Source organism: Podarcis raffonei, chromosome 1, assembly GCF_027172205.1.
Source record: "Podarcis raffonei isolate rPodRaf1 chromosome 1, rPodRaf1.pri, whole genome shotgun sequence".
Classification (NCBI taxonomy): Eukaryota; Metazoa; Chordata; class Lepidosauria; order Squamata; family Lacertidae; genus Podarcis; species Podarcis raffonei.
The window spans coordinates 23,185,326-23,203,641 of NC_070602.1; the positions used below are offsets into that span (position 1 = coordinate 23,185,326).

General features: G+C 39.6%; 1 protein-coding gene across 1 annotated transcript in view; it reads left to right on the forward strand.

Annotated features, from left to right (window-relative positions):
- Nucleotides 1-18,316, forward strand: part of RPS6KA5 (ribosomal protein S6 kinase A5) — a 41,286-nt gene that overhangs the window by 10,891 nt on the left and 12,079 nt on the right. The window contains exons 5-15 of the mRNA XM_053377011.1: nt 1,563-1,670; nt 2,539-2,622; nt 3,104-3,207; nt 4,611-4,761; nt 6,697-6,858; nt 11,258-11,383; nt 12,046-12,179; nt 12,885-12,978; nt 13,925-14,095; nt 15,174-15,365; nt 17,210-17,369. Coding sequence (XP_053232986.1) covers nt 1,563-1,670; nt 2,539-2,622; nt 3,104-3,207; nt 4,611-4,761; nt 6,697-6,858; nt 11,258-11,383; nt 12,046-12,179; nt 12,885-12,978; nt 13,925-14,095; nt 15,174-15,365; nt 17,210-17,369 — 1,486 coding nt within the window. The remainder of the gene's footprint in view (nt 1-1,562; nt 1,671-2,538; nt 2,623-3,103; nt 3,208-4,610; nt 4,762-6,696; nt 6,859-11,257; nt 11,384-12,045; nt 12,180-12,884; nt 12,979-13,924; nt 14,096-15,173; nt 15,366-17,209; nt 17,370-18,316) is intronic.

Here is an 18,316-nt window from a genome sequence, read left to right on the forward strand (position 1 = left end):
AAATGCATAAGCCTCAGATTTGTGCACCCCACCACTGGCATGTCAGAGGATGTCAGAAGCATTTGCTTCCATGTTCAACTATTTGTGTTTTGTGTCATTGTGTATAATCTGGGAGAAATTGTGATTAGTTTTAACTATAGATTATCAAAAGAAGCCAACTTCAAACTGGTTAATGACCCTGCTTTGTAACTGCAGTTCTAGATTCAGAGATAGCAACAAACAGTGGTTACCGTATTTTTCATCCCATAGGACGCTCCGTCCCATAGGATGCACCTAGTTTTTTGGGGGGGAAATAAAGGAAAATTTTTTTCCCTTTATTTCCCCCCCAAAACCAGGTCGGGGAACAGCGGTATGGCAGCACTCCGCCTCCCCGCTGTCCCCCGAGCTTGTGGGGCTGGCGCTGGGGAGAAGCGCGCTTCTCCCCAGCGCCAGCCTCCAAAGCAGGTCGAGGAACAGTGGGATGGTGGCGCTGCGCCTCCCAGCTGTCCCCCGAGCTTGTGGGGCTGGCCGATGTCTTCCCGGCGCGCTGGGTGCTCAGCTTCAGGGTGCCTTGCGCGCCGGGCGGCAGGCTGCTATCCGCAGCATAGGGAGCCCTGCTGGAGTTCCCGCAGGGTTCCCCACGCTGCGGATGTCTGCCCGGCGCGAGGGGCGCTCTGCTTCAGGGTGCCCCGCACGCTGGGCGGCAGGCTGCTATCTGCAGCCTAGAGAGCCCTGCGGGAACTCCCGCGGGCTCCCCAGGCTTGCGGATAGCTTCCTGAAGCCTGGAGAGCGAGAGGGGTCGGTGCACACCGACCCCTCTCGCTCTCCAAGCTTCAGCGAAAGCCTGTATTCGCCCCATAGGACGCACACAGATTTCCCCTTCATTTTTGGAGGGGAAAAAGTGCGTCCTATAGGGCGAAAAATACGGTAATTGAAAAAGTTTTTCTTTCTAAATGAAGAAATGTCATCATTTCTCAAATATTTATGCTATGCTTACTACACATAGAAAAAGTCTTCTCTAGTCTGCCCAGAAACTTCAGTTCCTGTTTTGACTTACCAATCATGCACATTTAATTTAGTTTGCTACTTTGATTGGGTGTTGCTGGGCCAAAGCAGAGTGAATAAAAAATGGCCATCACTACAAAGAAGACAATATCGTCCAGTGTGTCATTTCCTTTATTCAATAAACTGTCATGCCTGCTAGTTGTAATAGGAGTATTTAAAGTATTTTATTTAATATTCAGAATTATTTCTAGAGGTAAGCAGCATAATATAGCTCTAAAATTAATAAAAAGCAGGTTATCTTACAAGTATACAAAATACATTTCTCCATTTGGTGTTCTGTTTATATGTTAATAATTTAGTTGTAAATTAAAGTCAGATCTGCACCATTTTTAAATATACATATATGAAGATTTATTCATAGGAAACTTGATTTAAATCAGGCCACCCTGTGTAAATATAGAGCACAGATAGGTTTTTTAATGCTAATAACCACACCTCAGTGTATTTAGCATTCTAATAATTATGATCATGCTTTAATATGCTTACTAGTATATAATGAATTTAATTTCTTTTTTCAGTTGGGAATTATATATCGTGATATAAAACTTGAGAATATTCTGCTTGATTCTGATGGCCATGTGGTACTGACTGACTTTGGCTTGAGTAAGGAATTTGTTAGTGATGAAGTGAGTATCTGCATATGAAGTGTTTGAACAAGTGATTGTATAAATGAAGGCAGAACATAAACAAGTTGAAATATTAGCTCTCATTGAAATTGTCACATATGCATTTGAGCATAGAATTTGCTTCATAAGACTATTCTCCAATGGATCATATGTCTACAACATAGTTCATAAGCCTGCAACAAACCATGGTTTAACATTTGTTTCTGCAAGAGAAACCAAGATTGGTCTGCTGGGTTCAAATACTTAGACAAGCTCCACTTTGGCTAAATTATGGCTTAGTGTTATGTGCAAACCAGGAATTGTCATTTTACTAGTAAATACCTACTTTATCATTTTTTAAAAAACAGAGTAATTGTTGATGGTTTGGCTCCACTTAGGCACCTGGTGTTTTCTTTTTGTGATGATAAATGACAGCAGGCGCTACTTTGGTAGATCAGAGAATGTAGGTTTATAAAAAATAAAAATCTTGATTCTTATATGAAAACCTGTGGCCTTCCAGATGTTGTTGGACATTCAGAAGACATCTGAAGGCAGCCCTGTTCAGGGAAGTTTTTAATATGTGACATTTTAGTGTATCTTTCATCTTTGTTGGAAGCCGCCCAGAGTGGCTGGGGAAACCCAGCCAGATGGGCGGGGTACAAATAATAAATAATTATTATTATTATTATTATTATTATTATTAATCACTCATCAGCCTCAGCCTGCGTGATCAACTTATATTTATAATATATGAAGTAGCATCTATTCTCAGAGTTGTCAGTTTGGACCGATAATAGAGGTGCTAGGAACTGTTAGTCTTTTCTCTTATCCTCATTTTGTCTTGTGATTCTCATATCAGTTAGTGTGTTGTGTGCCTTCTTTTTTTCAGAATGAAAGAGCATATTCCTTCTGTGGAACTATAGAATATATGGCTCCAGATATTGTCAAAGGTGGGGAGACAGGTCATGATAAGGTATGCTTTTCCTTAATAAAGCATATGGTGAAGTTTGTAAAACATTTAGATGTTGCTGAGGGAAGGGAAATGTACCCCTCTGCTTGTGGCCACACTTCCCTACTTATGAACTCACTGCTACCAGATAAAGGGGGAAATTATTTCTATAAGACTACCCCAGGATGAATCAAGTTACACAAGTTAACCCTATAATCCACAAATGAACAGACAAGAATGATGGGCGATACGTAGTCCCATATAATATGCAACAATCCATAAAACAAGGTGCATCCAGTCAGTCCAGGACAGTAAAGCCCAGATCCTTCACATTAGTTATAATAATTTTACTTTCACTTATAATTTATTTCTATTTTATAAATTCATCTATCTTGATTTACCTCTAGCTGTGAAGATAGCTGTCTGGATAATTGTTATTTCTTAGAATAATTGTATTGGCTTAGTGTATTTTTCTGCTTTTATAATTTGTATGATTATTTTATAGGCTGTTGATTGGTGGAGTCTAGGTGTTCTTATGTATGAATTATTAACTGGAGCATCACCTTTTACTGTTGATGGGGAGAGAAACTCACAAACTGAGATATCTAGGTAAGTTATAAAATTGGCTGCAAATTATTAGATTTTTAAACTCCACTTTTAAAGAAAATATTATTTTATATAGTCTACATTTGTTTAACAATTTGTGGAAACCAGAGTACAATAAAAGATGTAGTGTACAAATACTACAGAGCTTGACTGGATGTTGTCAGAGTACTTTATGTTGAGCTTTAGACTTGCAGCAGCGGCTCCACTTCACAGGTATAATATGCTTATTAAGATGATCCACCCACGAATTCTTATGTCACCAATGGATTCCTGAATGCCCGTAGGAGCTTCTGTATTATATTGCTGATGATCCTGTGAATGTTCTAATTGATAACCCCCCTCTTGGTTGCAGGATAAAATATAATCTATTAAGTAAGCACTGGGTAGATATATCCTTGCTACTTATCCAGAAATGATTTTAAAAAATCATATTTAATATTTTTCTGAAAGGTAGTAAAAAGTTGAATACTTATTTTGATTTAGGCATAAATTCAAAGAGAAGTACAGTCTGCCAATGTTGTTAATAAATGCAATTGGAAAAAGCAACTGCATCTTAGAAACCTTCCTGTATAAGCAGCTAGGATATATCAATTAATGCAGGAGTTTTCAAACTTTCTATTCTTAGAGCCCATGTGAGACTGCTGAAAATTACAGAGGCCCATCAGTCACAGAAATAATTACTGATTTTATAATACACCTTTGGAAATGGTTGAATTCTTTGCCACATTGTTTTCCTTCTGGCAAAGAATCCTGTAGCTCAGCTTTCCGCAAGCTAAGTACAAACATTTGCTCTGGAGGTATTATTACTCAGCCATTCCGTTTTAGAAAGAATTTCCTGATCCAAATGCTGTAAGTGGAGATGCGTTTCTCTAATTATTTTTACTCATCTTCTGTAATTTCCCCTCCTATTCTCTTTTGGTACTCAACTTCTTCCTAATTCCCCACCCTTCCAACTGCCAATTTCTTTCATCCCTTATCCCTGGAACATCAGCATGCAGTGAGTTGCTAGTGCTGGTATTGATCCAAGCAGATGGAGGTCAGGGCAAGCAAATGTAGAGACGCTGAGCAGGCTGTGACACTGAGGCCCACTGAAAGTGACCCCAGGTCCAATTCTTGAGAAACACTGCATTGATGGGTCCTATTGACGCTTCCTAGATAAGGTTTATTGGCACCACCATTTCAAAGGGTCTTAGGTAGCAGGACTGGTACTAAAATCTAGATAGCAAGAGTCTTTACTCTGACTGCTAGTGACTCTCCATAAAGTTTTGGACTAGTCACTAGGTGGACCCAGCTGTCTTGACAAGCATATGACAGTTTGTACCACTTTATGACCACAATTCTACATATACTATCACCATGTGGTGAACATTTCACTACCTTGTTGTGATTTTCTCCCTGTTCTTCAGGAGAATATTGAAAAGTGAACCTCCTTATCCCCAAGAAATGACTGCTCTAGCCAAAGATATAATTCAAGGTCTTCTGATGAAAGATCCCAAGAAAAGACTGGGCTGTGGTTCAAATGGTGCTGATGAAATAAAACAGCATCTCTTCTTCCAGGTGAAACAAAACTAGATATTGTCTGTTTTTCATTTTTGCTTTGGAAACATGTTACCTTTTGTTTAGAAATATGTCTGGCAGGCATTAGAGAAAGGACTGCTATACTACTTCCCCTTAGCTACGTGGTTCTCTGACATCACCCTCAGATCCACCTCTATGTGCTTCTCTGTCTTTTGGGGGTATAGTCCTGAGCTGGGTTGCTGCCAGGTGTTTTAAATCCTCGTTCTTTTCTCTGCCACTACAGATACCAAGTACTTAAATAATTGCCATCTCTAGCATAGCTGGTCGAGTTGCCTGTTTGTATGATGCAGCAATTATATTAATAACAGAAGTAATAAAAAGGTTTACAATTATTCATTGCACAGAAGCATATGGTTTCAATTATGTGCATTCTTACATACTTGGGTCCATACAAACACTCCAACCCAATCTACCCTTCTAAATGGGCCTAAGGTAAATCTCAGCATTTATCCTCAAACAATGACCAACAACAATGCTGATCCTACTGTATCTTACTAACCTTGCCGCAGGCTTCCAAACACTCTCCCAAGCCAACTGCAGCTGTCTCCCACCAGTATTCAAATGCCCTTTCAAAACTCATATCCAACCATTACTCATTCTGAGCACACAAACCCCTGACCTTATTTTTACTATAGTTCACTTAATGTACTTACCTACAAATTTAACACGATACATAGTGTTACATATTATTTCCCCATAATTACTTTATTATTTATACAATATTATTTACATATAAGGTTTTTTTGTGGTGGTACAAAAATGATGGAATGTGATCTCCAGGGAAAGCCATGAAACTCCTCTTCCTGTGTTAAAAATAAATAAATATTGACACAACTGAAAGATTCTAAAGTACAAGCAAGCCTTGATTTATGTGCGTGACTGTGTGTCAGGACTGGTCGTTGTCCTCTTCAGATCACCACACAAACGCTTCTTGTTCTTTTATAACTTTTTATTGTGTATTAACAAAATAATCTTATAAACAGTTCTTAACTATTATTCCTCAGAGTCACTTCTTTCAGATACCTTCTGAGCTCTGCTTCTCCGTGACCAGCCACCCTCAAAATGGCGAAGGCGCCTTTCCCTTCTCTTTCCCGCTCTTTTTTCTAACCTCCTGGCTAGAGCTGGCCTGTATCTCCCCTCCTCCCAATCTGAGCTAGAACTTAACCCTTGCCTTTCCTGTGAACAGCCGGTCCCTCCCTGTTGTTCCTCTTGCTCTCTTCTATTAGATTCACTGCTCTCCTTCCCCCCTTGGGGAATGCTTTCTCCCTCTGAGAAACTGGAAACTTCTAACTTCCCTGACACTGTGCACACGCATATTGCGCTGAACCCAGAAGTGACCCGAAAACGTCACTAAAAGGAGTGAGGTGGGGGCAGAATGGGGTGTTTCAAATATACACAATTTCACTTAAATGTGCGGTCCCTTGTAACATAACCCCCACGTAAATTGGGAGTTGCCTTTAAAAGATAATTAAAAAATTCACTCCTATACACATGTAGCTGGGAGTAAGTCCCATTAAAAACAGCAGGCCTTACTTGGGAATAGACATTAATAGGATTACAGTGTAAGTCATAGTTAAGAAGGCTGAAGTAAAATAAGCAAAGATTGCAAGCACAATATGTTAGTTCTGAAGTTTGTGAACAAAGTGGAGAGCAAAGCTTTGGTTGCATCTTTTGTATTTCTGCTCAACCACATTTGCCCAAAGAACATACCTGAAGTCTTAGGCTACAGTCCTATACACATTTACCTATACACATTAAGTCTCACTGAATATAATGAGACTTAATTCCTGAGTGGATGTACATTGGATTGCACTGTAAGTCATTATTAAACTTCCCTGAGCAATTCTCTTTGTCAGTTGAAATGTTCATCTTTTGCTCTGCTTTCATTACCTTCTAAAATTACTTTCTGTTTAGAAACTGAATTGGAATGACTTGGCTGCCAAAATAGTGCCAGCTCCATTTAAACCAGTAATTCGTGATGAATTGGATGTTAGTAACTTTGCAGAGGAGTTTACAGAAATGGACCCAACATATTCTCCAGCAAGCACACCACAAGCTGCAGATAAGCTTTTCCAGGTAATTGCGTATATTATTATTATTATTATTATTATTAGGAACTCGTGCAGAGATAATTTCAGAATTAAATAAAATGTAGTGATTTTCTGAAGGTGATTAAAGTGAATGAAGTTTGCTAGAGATGTTTTGATACTAACATAAACAAATGGACTGAATAAAGTCTCATCATTATGCCTTCACTAGCGTGGGAAGGAATAGTCATGCTTGCATGACTATGTAACCCATCCTAGGATCATTAGAAAAAGTGCAGACTTAGTTGACAAGTAAAATTATAAAATAAAAAATATGACCATCAGTTATATATCCCACACTGAAAGATATGGCTGTGTAGCACTATTTGAGATGCATTGAGTTAAGTTGGTGACTGACAGTATGCAAAGAAAAGTAAAAATGGCAAGTAATGCTGTAGGTTGGCTGTAAAGCATCATTTATAAATCTGAGAGTCTTAAGATCAAAATTGTTACTGATTTTGAAGGCAAAGGTATTAAATCTTGATTAGATAGTCAAAGATGATGATTAAGACTAATTTTGATTCCCTCCTGCCAACCCCCTGAGACACAGTGAGGAATTTGACATTGCTCTCTTATAGTTTTGACAGTGTAAGCATTTCTGCTTGCTAGATGGAATGATCCCCCCTCCCCCCCATGCACCATTCTGGGGGTTCTCCCAACTCTCCAGAGTGGATTTGGGGAAGGAGTGGAGGGTGTGTGGGGGAGGAGGTAAGGGAAAGCTCTGTTGCACAGTGGGAGCCTTTGCACTGGCTTTCACTAGCATGCCCGGTTAGTTGAATCTGGGCCATGTTGCTTAACTCTGCTAGTGTACAAGGGCTAATCTAGAGCTCTGTGAACTTAAAAATGGGCAAAAAAAGAAATGTAAGCAGTATATGTGCATCCTTTCTTCTACTCTATAATTGACAATAATAGAAGAGAGCAAGGAAATATATTTGTTAGGCTTGCGCACTATAGAGTCAGAGCCTCTCAGGAAAGAGAAGATTTATGTTTGTTTCTTCAAGATCGGACCTTTTTCAATGAGCTGGATGGACTGTGGCATCTAAGTGAGGGGTACAGCAAAGTAAGAGAAGTAGGATGAGATATGTATCACAGAAAGCAATTTCAGCTGGTGTGGAAAGCAGAGCAGGCAGCAGACTGGGGACGCTGGGGAACCACAGAAAGGCTTTCAGGATAAGAAAGTGAAATAGAAACAGCCTGAGACTGTTGTCTGGGGGCTGTGCATGAGGCAGACTTTGGTACACAGACAAAATTGGGGGAAAGTAGCAGAATTGAATAGTGACTGAAGTTTTAGAGGAGAAGGTAGCAGAAGAGTAGAGAGGCAAAACAAGCTTACCACTAAAACTAAATGGACCCATTCTAGCCAGGCCTCATGTAAGGTATTTGATTCAAGTCCGTCTGTGATTGATAATCCTTTGCCCTGGTTTGTGTGTTTAAAAATCCTTCATGCAAAGTGTCCTCATCACCTTATCTACATAGGGGAAGTTCGAATGAATGAAATCGAAGAATTGTCACAAACTCTCCCTATATAGGAGGAGAAGAGCTTCAGTTGGTTCCCTGTCAGATGTCCATGTAGATGTTCTGGCTCATATTTTATTTCCCTTAAATATGTCTGGCAATGGGACTCCTTATGTTGGACATTTTCAAATGTATGAAATGAGTCTAAATGTAAACTGTAATGGAAAATAATAAAAATAAAAAGAAAGGAGCAGATCCTTCTTTTAAAATTGGAAGATTTGTATGCTACTTGCTCTTCTGATGAAAAAAAAAAAGAGGTGTTGCTATTATCTTACAGAACAGGTCCTTGGTAGTCCAAGAGGAAATACGAGATAACAGGTAGATATATTATTCTTATTAAATTAGCAGAGTCAGATGTATCAAAAGTGTTAACTACTCTTTTATGTTTTCTTTAAAAAAAACCTTGATGAACACTATTTGGTGCATTATTTTAGAGAGATACTTTAATAGTGTTCATGGTAAGAGTATGGATAGGCTCCACATCAAAGATAGCTGAATTTCCCCCTAACAATTCCAAGGGAATTGAAAAGAAAATAACAATTGATGTCTTACTCAGTGATATATTGGTTTCTTCCAGCTTAGTTCCAAAAACGTCAAAAATTGTGAAATTCATCCAATGAATTTTTGTGCCCCAGTCTCATTTACATTGAGTTTTTCTTGAAATCTTACTTCTAAATGGTGGAGGTATAACAGAATTTTGCTTCAGTTTTGTTTTTGTGGAACATGTTGGAACTCTTTACGAGAATATTTTCAAAATTAATGTCACTCCCAGTATAAGCAGGTTGAATATATGGAACACATGTAAGACATTAAACTATTTAAACACACACACACAAACACACACACACACACATATAAAACCATGATTAAATTTGAGGAGCAATTAACTTTACAGTTAAAAAAAAGCAGAAATAGAACATAAAAGAAAATTGGAACTAAGGAATAAATCATGGTAATTCCACTGAGATTTTAGAATATACCGTATTTTTCCCTCTATAACACGCAGATTTTTTCTCCTAAAAAGGAAGGGGAAATGTCTGTGCGTGTTATTGAGCGAATGTGTGGTCCCTGGAGCCAAAAAATCAGGCAAAAATCAAATCGCGAGTCACGGAGAAGGGAAACCTGAAAAGAGGAAGTGGCTGCTTTCCTGCATTCTGCCTCAGGGTCTTACTGCCCACCCTCCTCTGTTTCGTTGCTGTGTTTGCTCAAACGGAACAAAGAGCAGGGAAAGCCCCTCCCCTCCAGGCAAGCAGAGGGGAAAGCAGAGTGTCGTTCCTTCTAATTCCTCTCTGTGCTCCGGTGCTGCTGAAAACATGCAGGTGGGGGGGAGAGGGAGAGAGAGAGAGAGGGAGGGAGAGAGAGAGAGAGAGAGCTGGCTGGTTTGGGTGCTTGGGTGGGGGGAAACTTTTGCCTTTCTTTCCTCCCTCCCCCAGCGTGGTGTAGTGGTTAAGAGCGGTAGTCTCGTAATCTGGGGAACCGGGTTCACGTCTCCGCTCCTCCACATGCAGCTGCTGGGTAACCTTGGGCCAGTCACACTTCTTTGAAGTCTCTCAGCCCCACTCACCTCACAGAGTGTTTGTTGTGGGGGAGGAAGGGAAAGGAGAATGTTAGCCGCTTTGAGACTCCTTAAAGGGAGTGAAAGGCGGGATATCAAATCCAAACTCTTCTTCTTCTTCTTCTCCTGTTAAATCCCTCTCCTGCATTCTTAGCCAGCTGCTTCTCTGCACACCCCTCTCATGCTCCTTTTCCCTTCTTTGTTTTTCCTTCCCTCCCCACTTAAAATGTGGTTACAAAGCATAGATCTACATGGATCCTCAGGATCTTTGCATTGGGTCACCCCAAATTCACCATCAGATCACATAGCATGTCCATGGCTACAGCCTGCCCCCCCCCCCAAATCACACACCCACTGTTGCCTGGGGCTGCAATGGTGCAAAAACATGGTTAAAATGCATGGATCCACATGGATCCTCAGGATCTTTGCATTGGGTCACCCCAAATTCACCATCAGATCACATAGCATGTCCATGGCTACAGCCTGCACCAAAAAAAATACGCACCCACTGTTGCCTGGGGCTGCAATGGTGCAAAAACGTGGTTACAAAGCATGGATCCACAGGAATTCTCAGGATTTTTGCATTGGGTCACCCCAAATTCACCATCAGATCACATAGCATGTCCATGGCTACAGCCTGCACCAAAAAAATCACGCACCCACTGTTGCCTGGGGCTGCAATGGTGCAAAAACGTGGTTACAAAGCATGGATCCACAGGAATTCTCAGGATTTTTGCATTGGGTCACCCCAAATTCACCATCAGATCACATGTCTGTGGCCACAGCATGAAGCACAAAAATGATACATCCACTGTTTCATTCAGAATGTTTTTTCCCTTGTTTTCCTCCTCAAAAAACGATGTGCGTGTTATGGTCAGGTGCGTGTTATAGAGCAAAAAATACGGTAACATTTGTGTTTACCAGATAAAAATCCATTTGCCCAGTCATAATGTAAGCTTGTTTGATACCTTAACTGTAGGTTTCTTGAGAAGCTAGCCAGTTTGACGTATCACCCTTTGTCACCAGTGAAAAAGCTGTGAGTCAGTTTTTTAGCATTCTTTTTTATTTTTTACAAACTGAGCTTTTAATTGATTATTTTTTTTAATGGATCAGAAGATGGTTTAAATTCTTTCAGGCAGGCTTCCTCATACGGTGATAAGAAGGTGCATAATTTCCTTGAATATAATGATTCTGGCTTATCTTGGATGCTGATTATTTCTGTCTGAATTACGCTTACCCTAAATTATTGAAATTACAATTAAAATTTGATAGCTGGAAACTCTGGGTGTGATGGATATCTTTTCTTTTTGTTCTTTAGGGATACTCCTTTGTTGCTCCTTCTATCTTATTCAAACGTAATGCAGCCACTATGGATCCTGTTCACTTCCTGACAGCAGTGGACCGACCTGGAATTACAAGTATTGCCAGGAGTGCTATGATGAAGGTAGTGTTAAAACTTAATATAGCAGTTTAATGTCCTAATTAAAAGATGTAACTCTGTTTTATAACGTATTTATAACTTGCATTGTTTCCCCCCCTGATATTTTCAGTTTAAGATATTTTAAAAGAAAATATTTAATGATAGAATTCTTAGTGGCCTTTTAAATGTGTCTGTGTGGGGATTGTTGTTTTTCTTGTTGTTATTATGTTGTGTATTTTAAGTTTTTATTATGCCATATGCAGCCATGTGATCTATGGATGAAGAGCAGTACAGAAGTCTAAACAAACAAACAAATAAATATTACATTACTTTGCTATTTCCCAAGGCAGGAAAAAGGACATACTGTAAACTTGCAATTAGTACAGGTGGTGATCTTTTTAGGCACATCCAACTGACGTGTGACCACTGATGCGCTGGTTGTTTTCGACCTGGAAGAGGGAGGGATGGGGGTGGAATGGGCTTATGGGTGCTCCACCAACACTCGCGAAGGCCAGGAACGGAACCCCTGCACAAATTGGTTGCCGCCTGTGGTATTCTAATACAGCACAAAATATGTTTTGCTGTAATTAAAAATTCTCAAGTAACTTTGTTCTTTTTCTTTTTCTTTTATTCAGTAAAGATTACTAAATACAGCCAGTTTCCCTCTCTTCTGCTGTCTCTCGCAGGACTCTTCCTTTTATCTTCACTATGAACTGGACCTGAAAGAAAGACCACTGGGAGAAGGAAGTTTTTCCATCTGTCGAAAATGCTTACACAAAAAAACTAGCCAAGAATATGCAGTAAAAATCATTAGTAAAAGGTTATATGTTTTCTTCTTCTCGTTTCTTATAAATTTGAATAATGAAAATAGCTTTTTTGTTGTTGTTTTACCTTAAGAAATGCCTCTGCTGCCCTTCAATATAGATATTATCAGGGCCGCTTACTCAACAACATAATTAAAAAGCATAAAATAATGGCAGTGGTTAAAGAATAATGGTTTAACAAATAAAAATGCGGGGAAAGAAAGAAGCTTTTGACTGACACTAAAAAGACAAGCAAACCATCAGCCAGATGAGCTTCCCTAGGGAAAATTTTAAATGATTGATTGATTCATTCATTCATTCATTCATTCATATACTGCCCTATACCCAGAGGTCTCAGGGAGGTTCACAGAACAAAACCAGAATATAAAACCACAAACTATATAGTCAAAATATTTCATGAGTGAGGTGCCACCATTGAGTAGGTCCCTTGCCCAGTTGCTGTCCTTGCTTCCGAGGGTGTAGCCAAAGAAGGATCTCAGAAGATTACTCCGCTAAAGCACAAACAAGTTTTTAAAAAGGCAAACATACTTGATTCTTTAATCTGAAGATTTACTACCAAATTGCTGCCCTGTTCACAATACAACCAAATGTGCCCCTATAAGATATTTTTAGAGTTTGTATAGTACAGACTCATAATTGTTTAGATCCAAGGAAATGCTTGGATTGTTAAATTGTTACAAACTGAATTCTTAATATTTCAGGCTAGAAGCCAACACTCAAAGAGAAATAACAGCTTTAAAACTTTGTGAAGGACACCCCCATGTCGTGAAGCTGCATGAAGTTTACCATGATCAGGTATTTAAAACAGTAAATATTGTAGAATAATTTGCTTACATTTGAACTAAACATTTTGCAAACTAAGCTGACTTTGCACAGTATAGGCATGAGATCCTGGAAGCCAAATTTTGATTGCTAGGTAGGATGCGAGGTTGTTTTGATGCTAAAACTAGGGCTGAAACCATACAGGAGTGGGCATAGATAATTTGCTTTCTTCAGGCTTGCCCACACCTGGTCAGGTACCCTAACTAATCATCTTGCCCAGGAAGGGAATATTATGTAGCTAGAGTTAGTTTCAAATCACAATATTTGCTTCTTTACTTTTACCATACAATTCCATGGTGGTAGTGTTACTGTTGTGATCCAACTTGGAGAAGGCTGTGACCTGCTAGTGGGTTCTGATCCACCAGCTGAAGACCAGTACTGTATACTATATACACATAATGTATGTCTTCCTGTATAATAAAAAATCTAAGGCTGTCGTCATGGTCTGCAGTTCACATAGCTGTCTACAGATGACCACTCCATCTTCAGTGTGAGGGACCGCAGGCAGGAGAGCAAGGAAACAGTGCTGGTGGCAGGCAGCCCAGGGGAGCTGTTTAATGGAGCAGGGAGAGATGTTTCAGAGGAGCTGACCAAGCTGCTCTCTGAAGTGCCTTCTGCCTTTCTTTAAAAAGGATTGGGGGTTTGGGCAAGCTGGGGAGAGGGAGAGGGAGAGCTGTGAGGGGATAGGCAAAGGGGTGGGTGATGTTTAAAGAAGGGGGGGTTGGTGGATACGCAGGGTTGGCGAGCAGAATAAGCCGGGGGGGTACTATATACATACAGTAGCTTTTTGAACCTGGAGGAATTTAAAAGTAAACAGTATATATACTTGAATATTAAATACATCTAGCTGATTATTGTCCCTTGCATTTTGAAATAAATGTTCTAAAAAAGAATTTGCATGCAAATATATTGTTTACAGCTCCACACTTTTCTAGTAATGGAACTTTTGAAAGGAGGAGAATTACTTGAACGTATCCAGAAAAAGAAGCACTTCAGTGAAACTGAAGCTAGTTATATAATGCGCAGACTTGTTTCAGCAGTGAGCCACATGCACGATGTAGGAGTAGTCCACAGAGACTTAAAACCTGAGGTATGACATTTTCAGCTTCTTGTAATAAGTTTTCTAGTAATGATTGAGACAGTTCACTTTTCTCATTAGGATGGAGTTTATATGTTGTGATTTGTTCATTAAGTATGAAATGAATTATCTCTGCTCCTTGTACGTTTTACCTGCACCTCCTGTCAACGGGACTGCCCATTGAGCATGTGTATTTTATTTTATACTTTTTCTATTTTAGCTGTAAGCCGCTTTGGGTCCCTATCAGGGAAAAAGGTGGGATATAATTAAATACAATTATTATTTATTATTATTATTATTATTATTATTATTATTATTATCTATGTTGTCTAGAAAATCTGTATTATGAGGTGATGAATGCATATACATTATAACAGAAACAAGTCTATTTCTTTTTCTTTTTATGCTCTCTTCACTTAATTGTGTGTTCTGTTCTTGGTGATGACTTAATTCTGCTGTCAGGCTTATATGTAGTTTAAAGTGTTTCTCAGATGGATTCCAGTTTCCATTAGCCCCAGCCAGCATGGCCAATGGTCATGGGAGTAGATAGGGAGATGTCCCGTCCCTCCAGTAATACTAGAACTGGAATATCAGAGAATTCTTCTTCTAACAACGTGTGCTTAAACTATGGAATTCCCTCCAGTAGGATGTAGTGATAGCCACTAATTTGGATGGATTTAGTAGCGGATTAGAAAAATTAATGGGGGATAGCACTTTCAATGAAAACTAGACATAACAGCTACCTGAGGTGTAAACGTACACCTCACTGTCAGAGGTAGTGTGCCTCTGAACACCAGTTGCCGCGAATCGCAAGTGGGGAGAGCACTGCTGTGCTCATTGGCTGCTTGCAAGCACTCCATAGGCAACTGACTGCCCACTGGACTAGGTGTGTCTTCGGCCTGATCCAGCCAGGCTTTTCCTAGGTTTTTATGATGTGAGTTGTAGTCTAATATCTGCAGGGCTACAGGTTCCATATCCCTAACAGAAGGCATAACTGCAGTTATCTCAAGTATATAAAAATAAAGAATGTATTTAGGTTTATATTGACAGCATATCTTGCAAATCTCAAATTTAATTTTCTCTCTCTCAGAATTTATTATTTACAGATGAAAATGATAGTTCAGAAATAAAAATAATTGATTTTGGATTTGCCCGCTTAAAGCCACCTGACAATCAGCCTCTTAAAACACCGTGTTTTACCCTTCATTATGCTGCACCAGAGCTCTTAAATCATAATGGTTATGATGAATCATGTGATCTATGGAGTTTGGGAGTCATTTTGGTAAGCTAATTGCTCATTTTATTCTGCATTTTTAAATAACTGACAAGCATTTGGTCAGATTGCTAGTGGAAAAGGGTTGCTTATAATGGCCCCAGATTAAAGTATGAGTGCTGACCATTAGTCAGTGGAATGTATATTTACTGGTCTTGTGCAGATATAATATCTTAATCATAGTTAAGAGGGGAGGGATTGAATTCAGCCTTAGCTTTTTGCAAATCAAAGGCTTTTGATCCATTCCCACTGACAGAAGTAGGGAGTTACAACACTGGCAAAAGTGGGAGAGGAGGCAATTTTCATTTGAGTGGAGTGAAAATGTACTCAGGTGGGATATGAAGTCCCTCTAATGCTTGAAGGCAAGATTGCTAATTTAGAAGACTTTGCACACATCCAGCTACCTACCGCCAGTTTTACTCCTGCTTTCATGCCGAGAGGTTGCGTTCCAAACTTGTCTTTCTGCTTTGTTCAGGCATTTCTGCCCTTTTTGTGAGTTCTCAGTTGTGTCTGTGTGGTGTTTATTGTCTCTTTAGCTCCCAGGCAGTGCTACAGCAGTTTTAGAAAATACTTTGGCCAGAGTCAAGAGACAACCGCTTAAAATTAAAGGTAGCCCATAAGCACTGCATTCTTTCAGCCTGTTAATGACATCAGTTCCTCAACTGGCATCACTGTCAAGTGGTCAGGGAGCTGTGCCTTTAACTGAGGAACAATTTCCCTCTCTGTCATTCCTTCCATTGTGCCCCTGATAATGATAACTGACAAGACTACTTTGCCTGTCAGTAAAAAAAGCAGTAAGAAGGCAGTGGATAAAAAGGTGGGCCACCAGAGGGAGTTTGGCCATGTGCATCCAGACATGACCTGAGCCTATTTCCTTTGTGTGTCCCTGTGGTTTGTTTCATATTTGTGTACGTGTGGGATTTCACAGCTTAGATGGTTGTATGCTGGTAGGAGCTGGCTGGATGTGAGCAAGGCCCTTTAAATTACAGTAGTTGTACTTCTGCCTTCAAGTGCTAAGGGGAGCTCTCATTTGAGAGCATCTTATCACTCAAAGAATAATACTTTTCATATAAGACCAGTGGTCCTTTTCTACTGATTACGCTGCCCCCTTGCAGTCACCACATACCTTTCCAGAGGGTCCAGAATTGGCCAAGTGAGTCATTAAGCGGGTGCAAGGGGTTGCAGGGAGAGGGGGTAGTGGCAAAAATCCCTTCCACTTGTGGGAATGCCCTCTCAGTGGAACTCCATGCAAGTGATGCTCCTGCTGACAGGAGGAAAGCTTGGATCCGAGTTAAGGAGTGGACTATAGAACCACACACTTTTCCATAGCAGCTTTGCTTAAGCACGATTTGATAATCAAGTTCAAATCATAGGTAATCAAGAAATCTCATTAGTCTTAAGCACAGTTAATACCTGTTGTGACATATCCCTTAACTATGCCTAGTGCAGGGTGTGCAATGCAGGAGGGGAACGTGTGATACCTCATCTAGCTACTGAGCTCTTAATAATGACTAAGAGAGAAAGTACGTTTTTCTGCATAGCCCACTGTTATAGAAACAACAACAAAAGGATAGTATATTTGATGCTGGAGATTTTATCACTTGGTTTCAGGAGAGTTTACTGAACCTCAACTGTTCTGTAACTTCTGAAAATATTATCTTAAATTGTGTGGACATGTAAAAATTGTCCTGTTTCCCCCCTAATGTAATGTAAATTGCTTAGCTAACTGTAGATTGGTTATGGCACGTTTAATTTGTGTGTGTGTTTGTGTATACATTTCTCTCTCACTCACACACAGACATACACACACCCCTATATGTAGTAGTGATTCAGAATTTTTCATTTTTGAAAAGTATACAATGCTCTCAGGACAAGTACCCTTCCAGTCTCAAGATAAAAATGTAACATGCACAAGTGCATTGGAAATTATGAAGAAAATTAAGAGAGGAGAGTTCTCTTTTGAAGGAGATGCTTGGAAGAATGTCTCTCAGGAAGCCAAAGATTTGATACAAGGTATATATATTGACCCATAATTTCTTTACTATGTTTCTAGTAATTTCTGTAACTGTTAGTAGTATAATTCTATAATATAGAATAATTCTATAATATTGTAGTATAATTCTTGAAATTAATTAAAATGAAGATGTCTAAGGAAGATAGTACAATACATACAATTCCCTGTGATTTAATTGACTCATTTGGCCCTAATCTAATGTGTCTGCACCAATCTTTTGCTAACAAGCTTCTGTTAATCTCTTATACCCCAAAATTTTAAGTGTGAAAGATGAAACAAAATATTTGGATAGTTTGATTAGGGGGAACTTTTGAAGACAAAATAGTTAGAAAACCGAGTATAAGGATTTAAATTAATATGAATCATTGATTTAGATAAGCAGTAAAAAAAAGTCGTCTTCCCCATATTGCTCATTTCTACTTCTTGCTTCTTTGACCCAGCCCCACCTTCAGAAAGCCAAGTAGCAAGTAAAATTGAAATGTTTATGATTAATAGGTAGATCGGCCAGGTGAAAAAGAGGACAATTGTGTAGTTTAATAGTTCTGTAGAACACTGGTCCTCAGCTGGTGGGTCAGGATCCAATAGTGCAGTGGTTCTCAACCTGTGGGTCCCCAGATGTTGTTTGACTACAACTCCCATCATCCCTGAGCTCTGGCCTTCCTAGCTAGGGGTGATGGGAGTTGTAGTTCAACAACATCTGGGGACCCACAGGTTGAGAAAGGCTGCAATAGTTGTTTGCAGCCTGATCCACTGTAAGTTGTAACAGGAGCATTACCACCACGCAAATGTATGGTAAAATAATAATAAATGGGTACCCAAATGGGTTATAAGTGGGTCCCATATCTGAAAAGGTTAAGGATACATGCTGTGAGTGAAGGAATTTCAGCAGATGTAGCTGACTGATTGAAGCAAGGTTTGATAGTTACTGGGAAGACTAGAGCAGTTT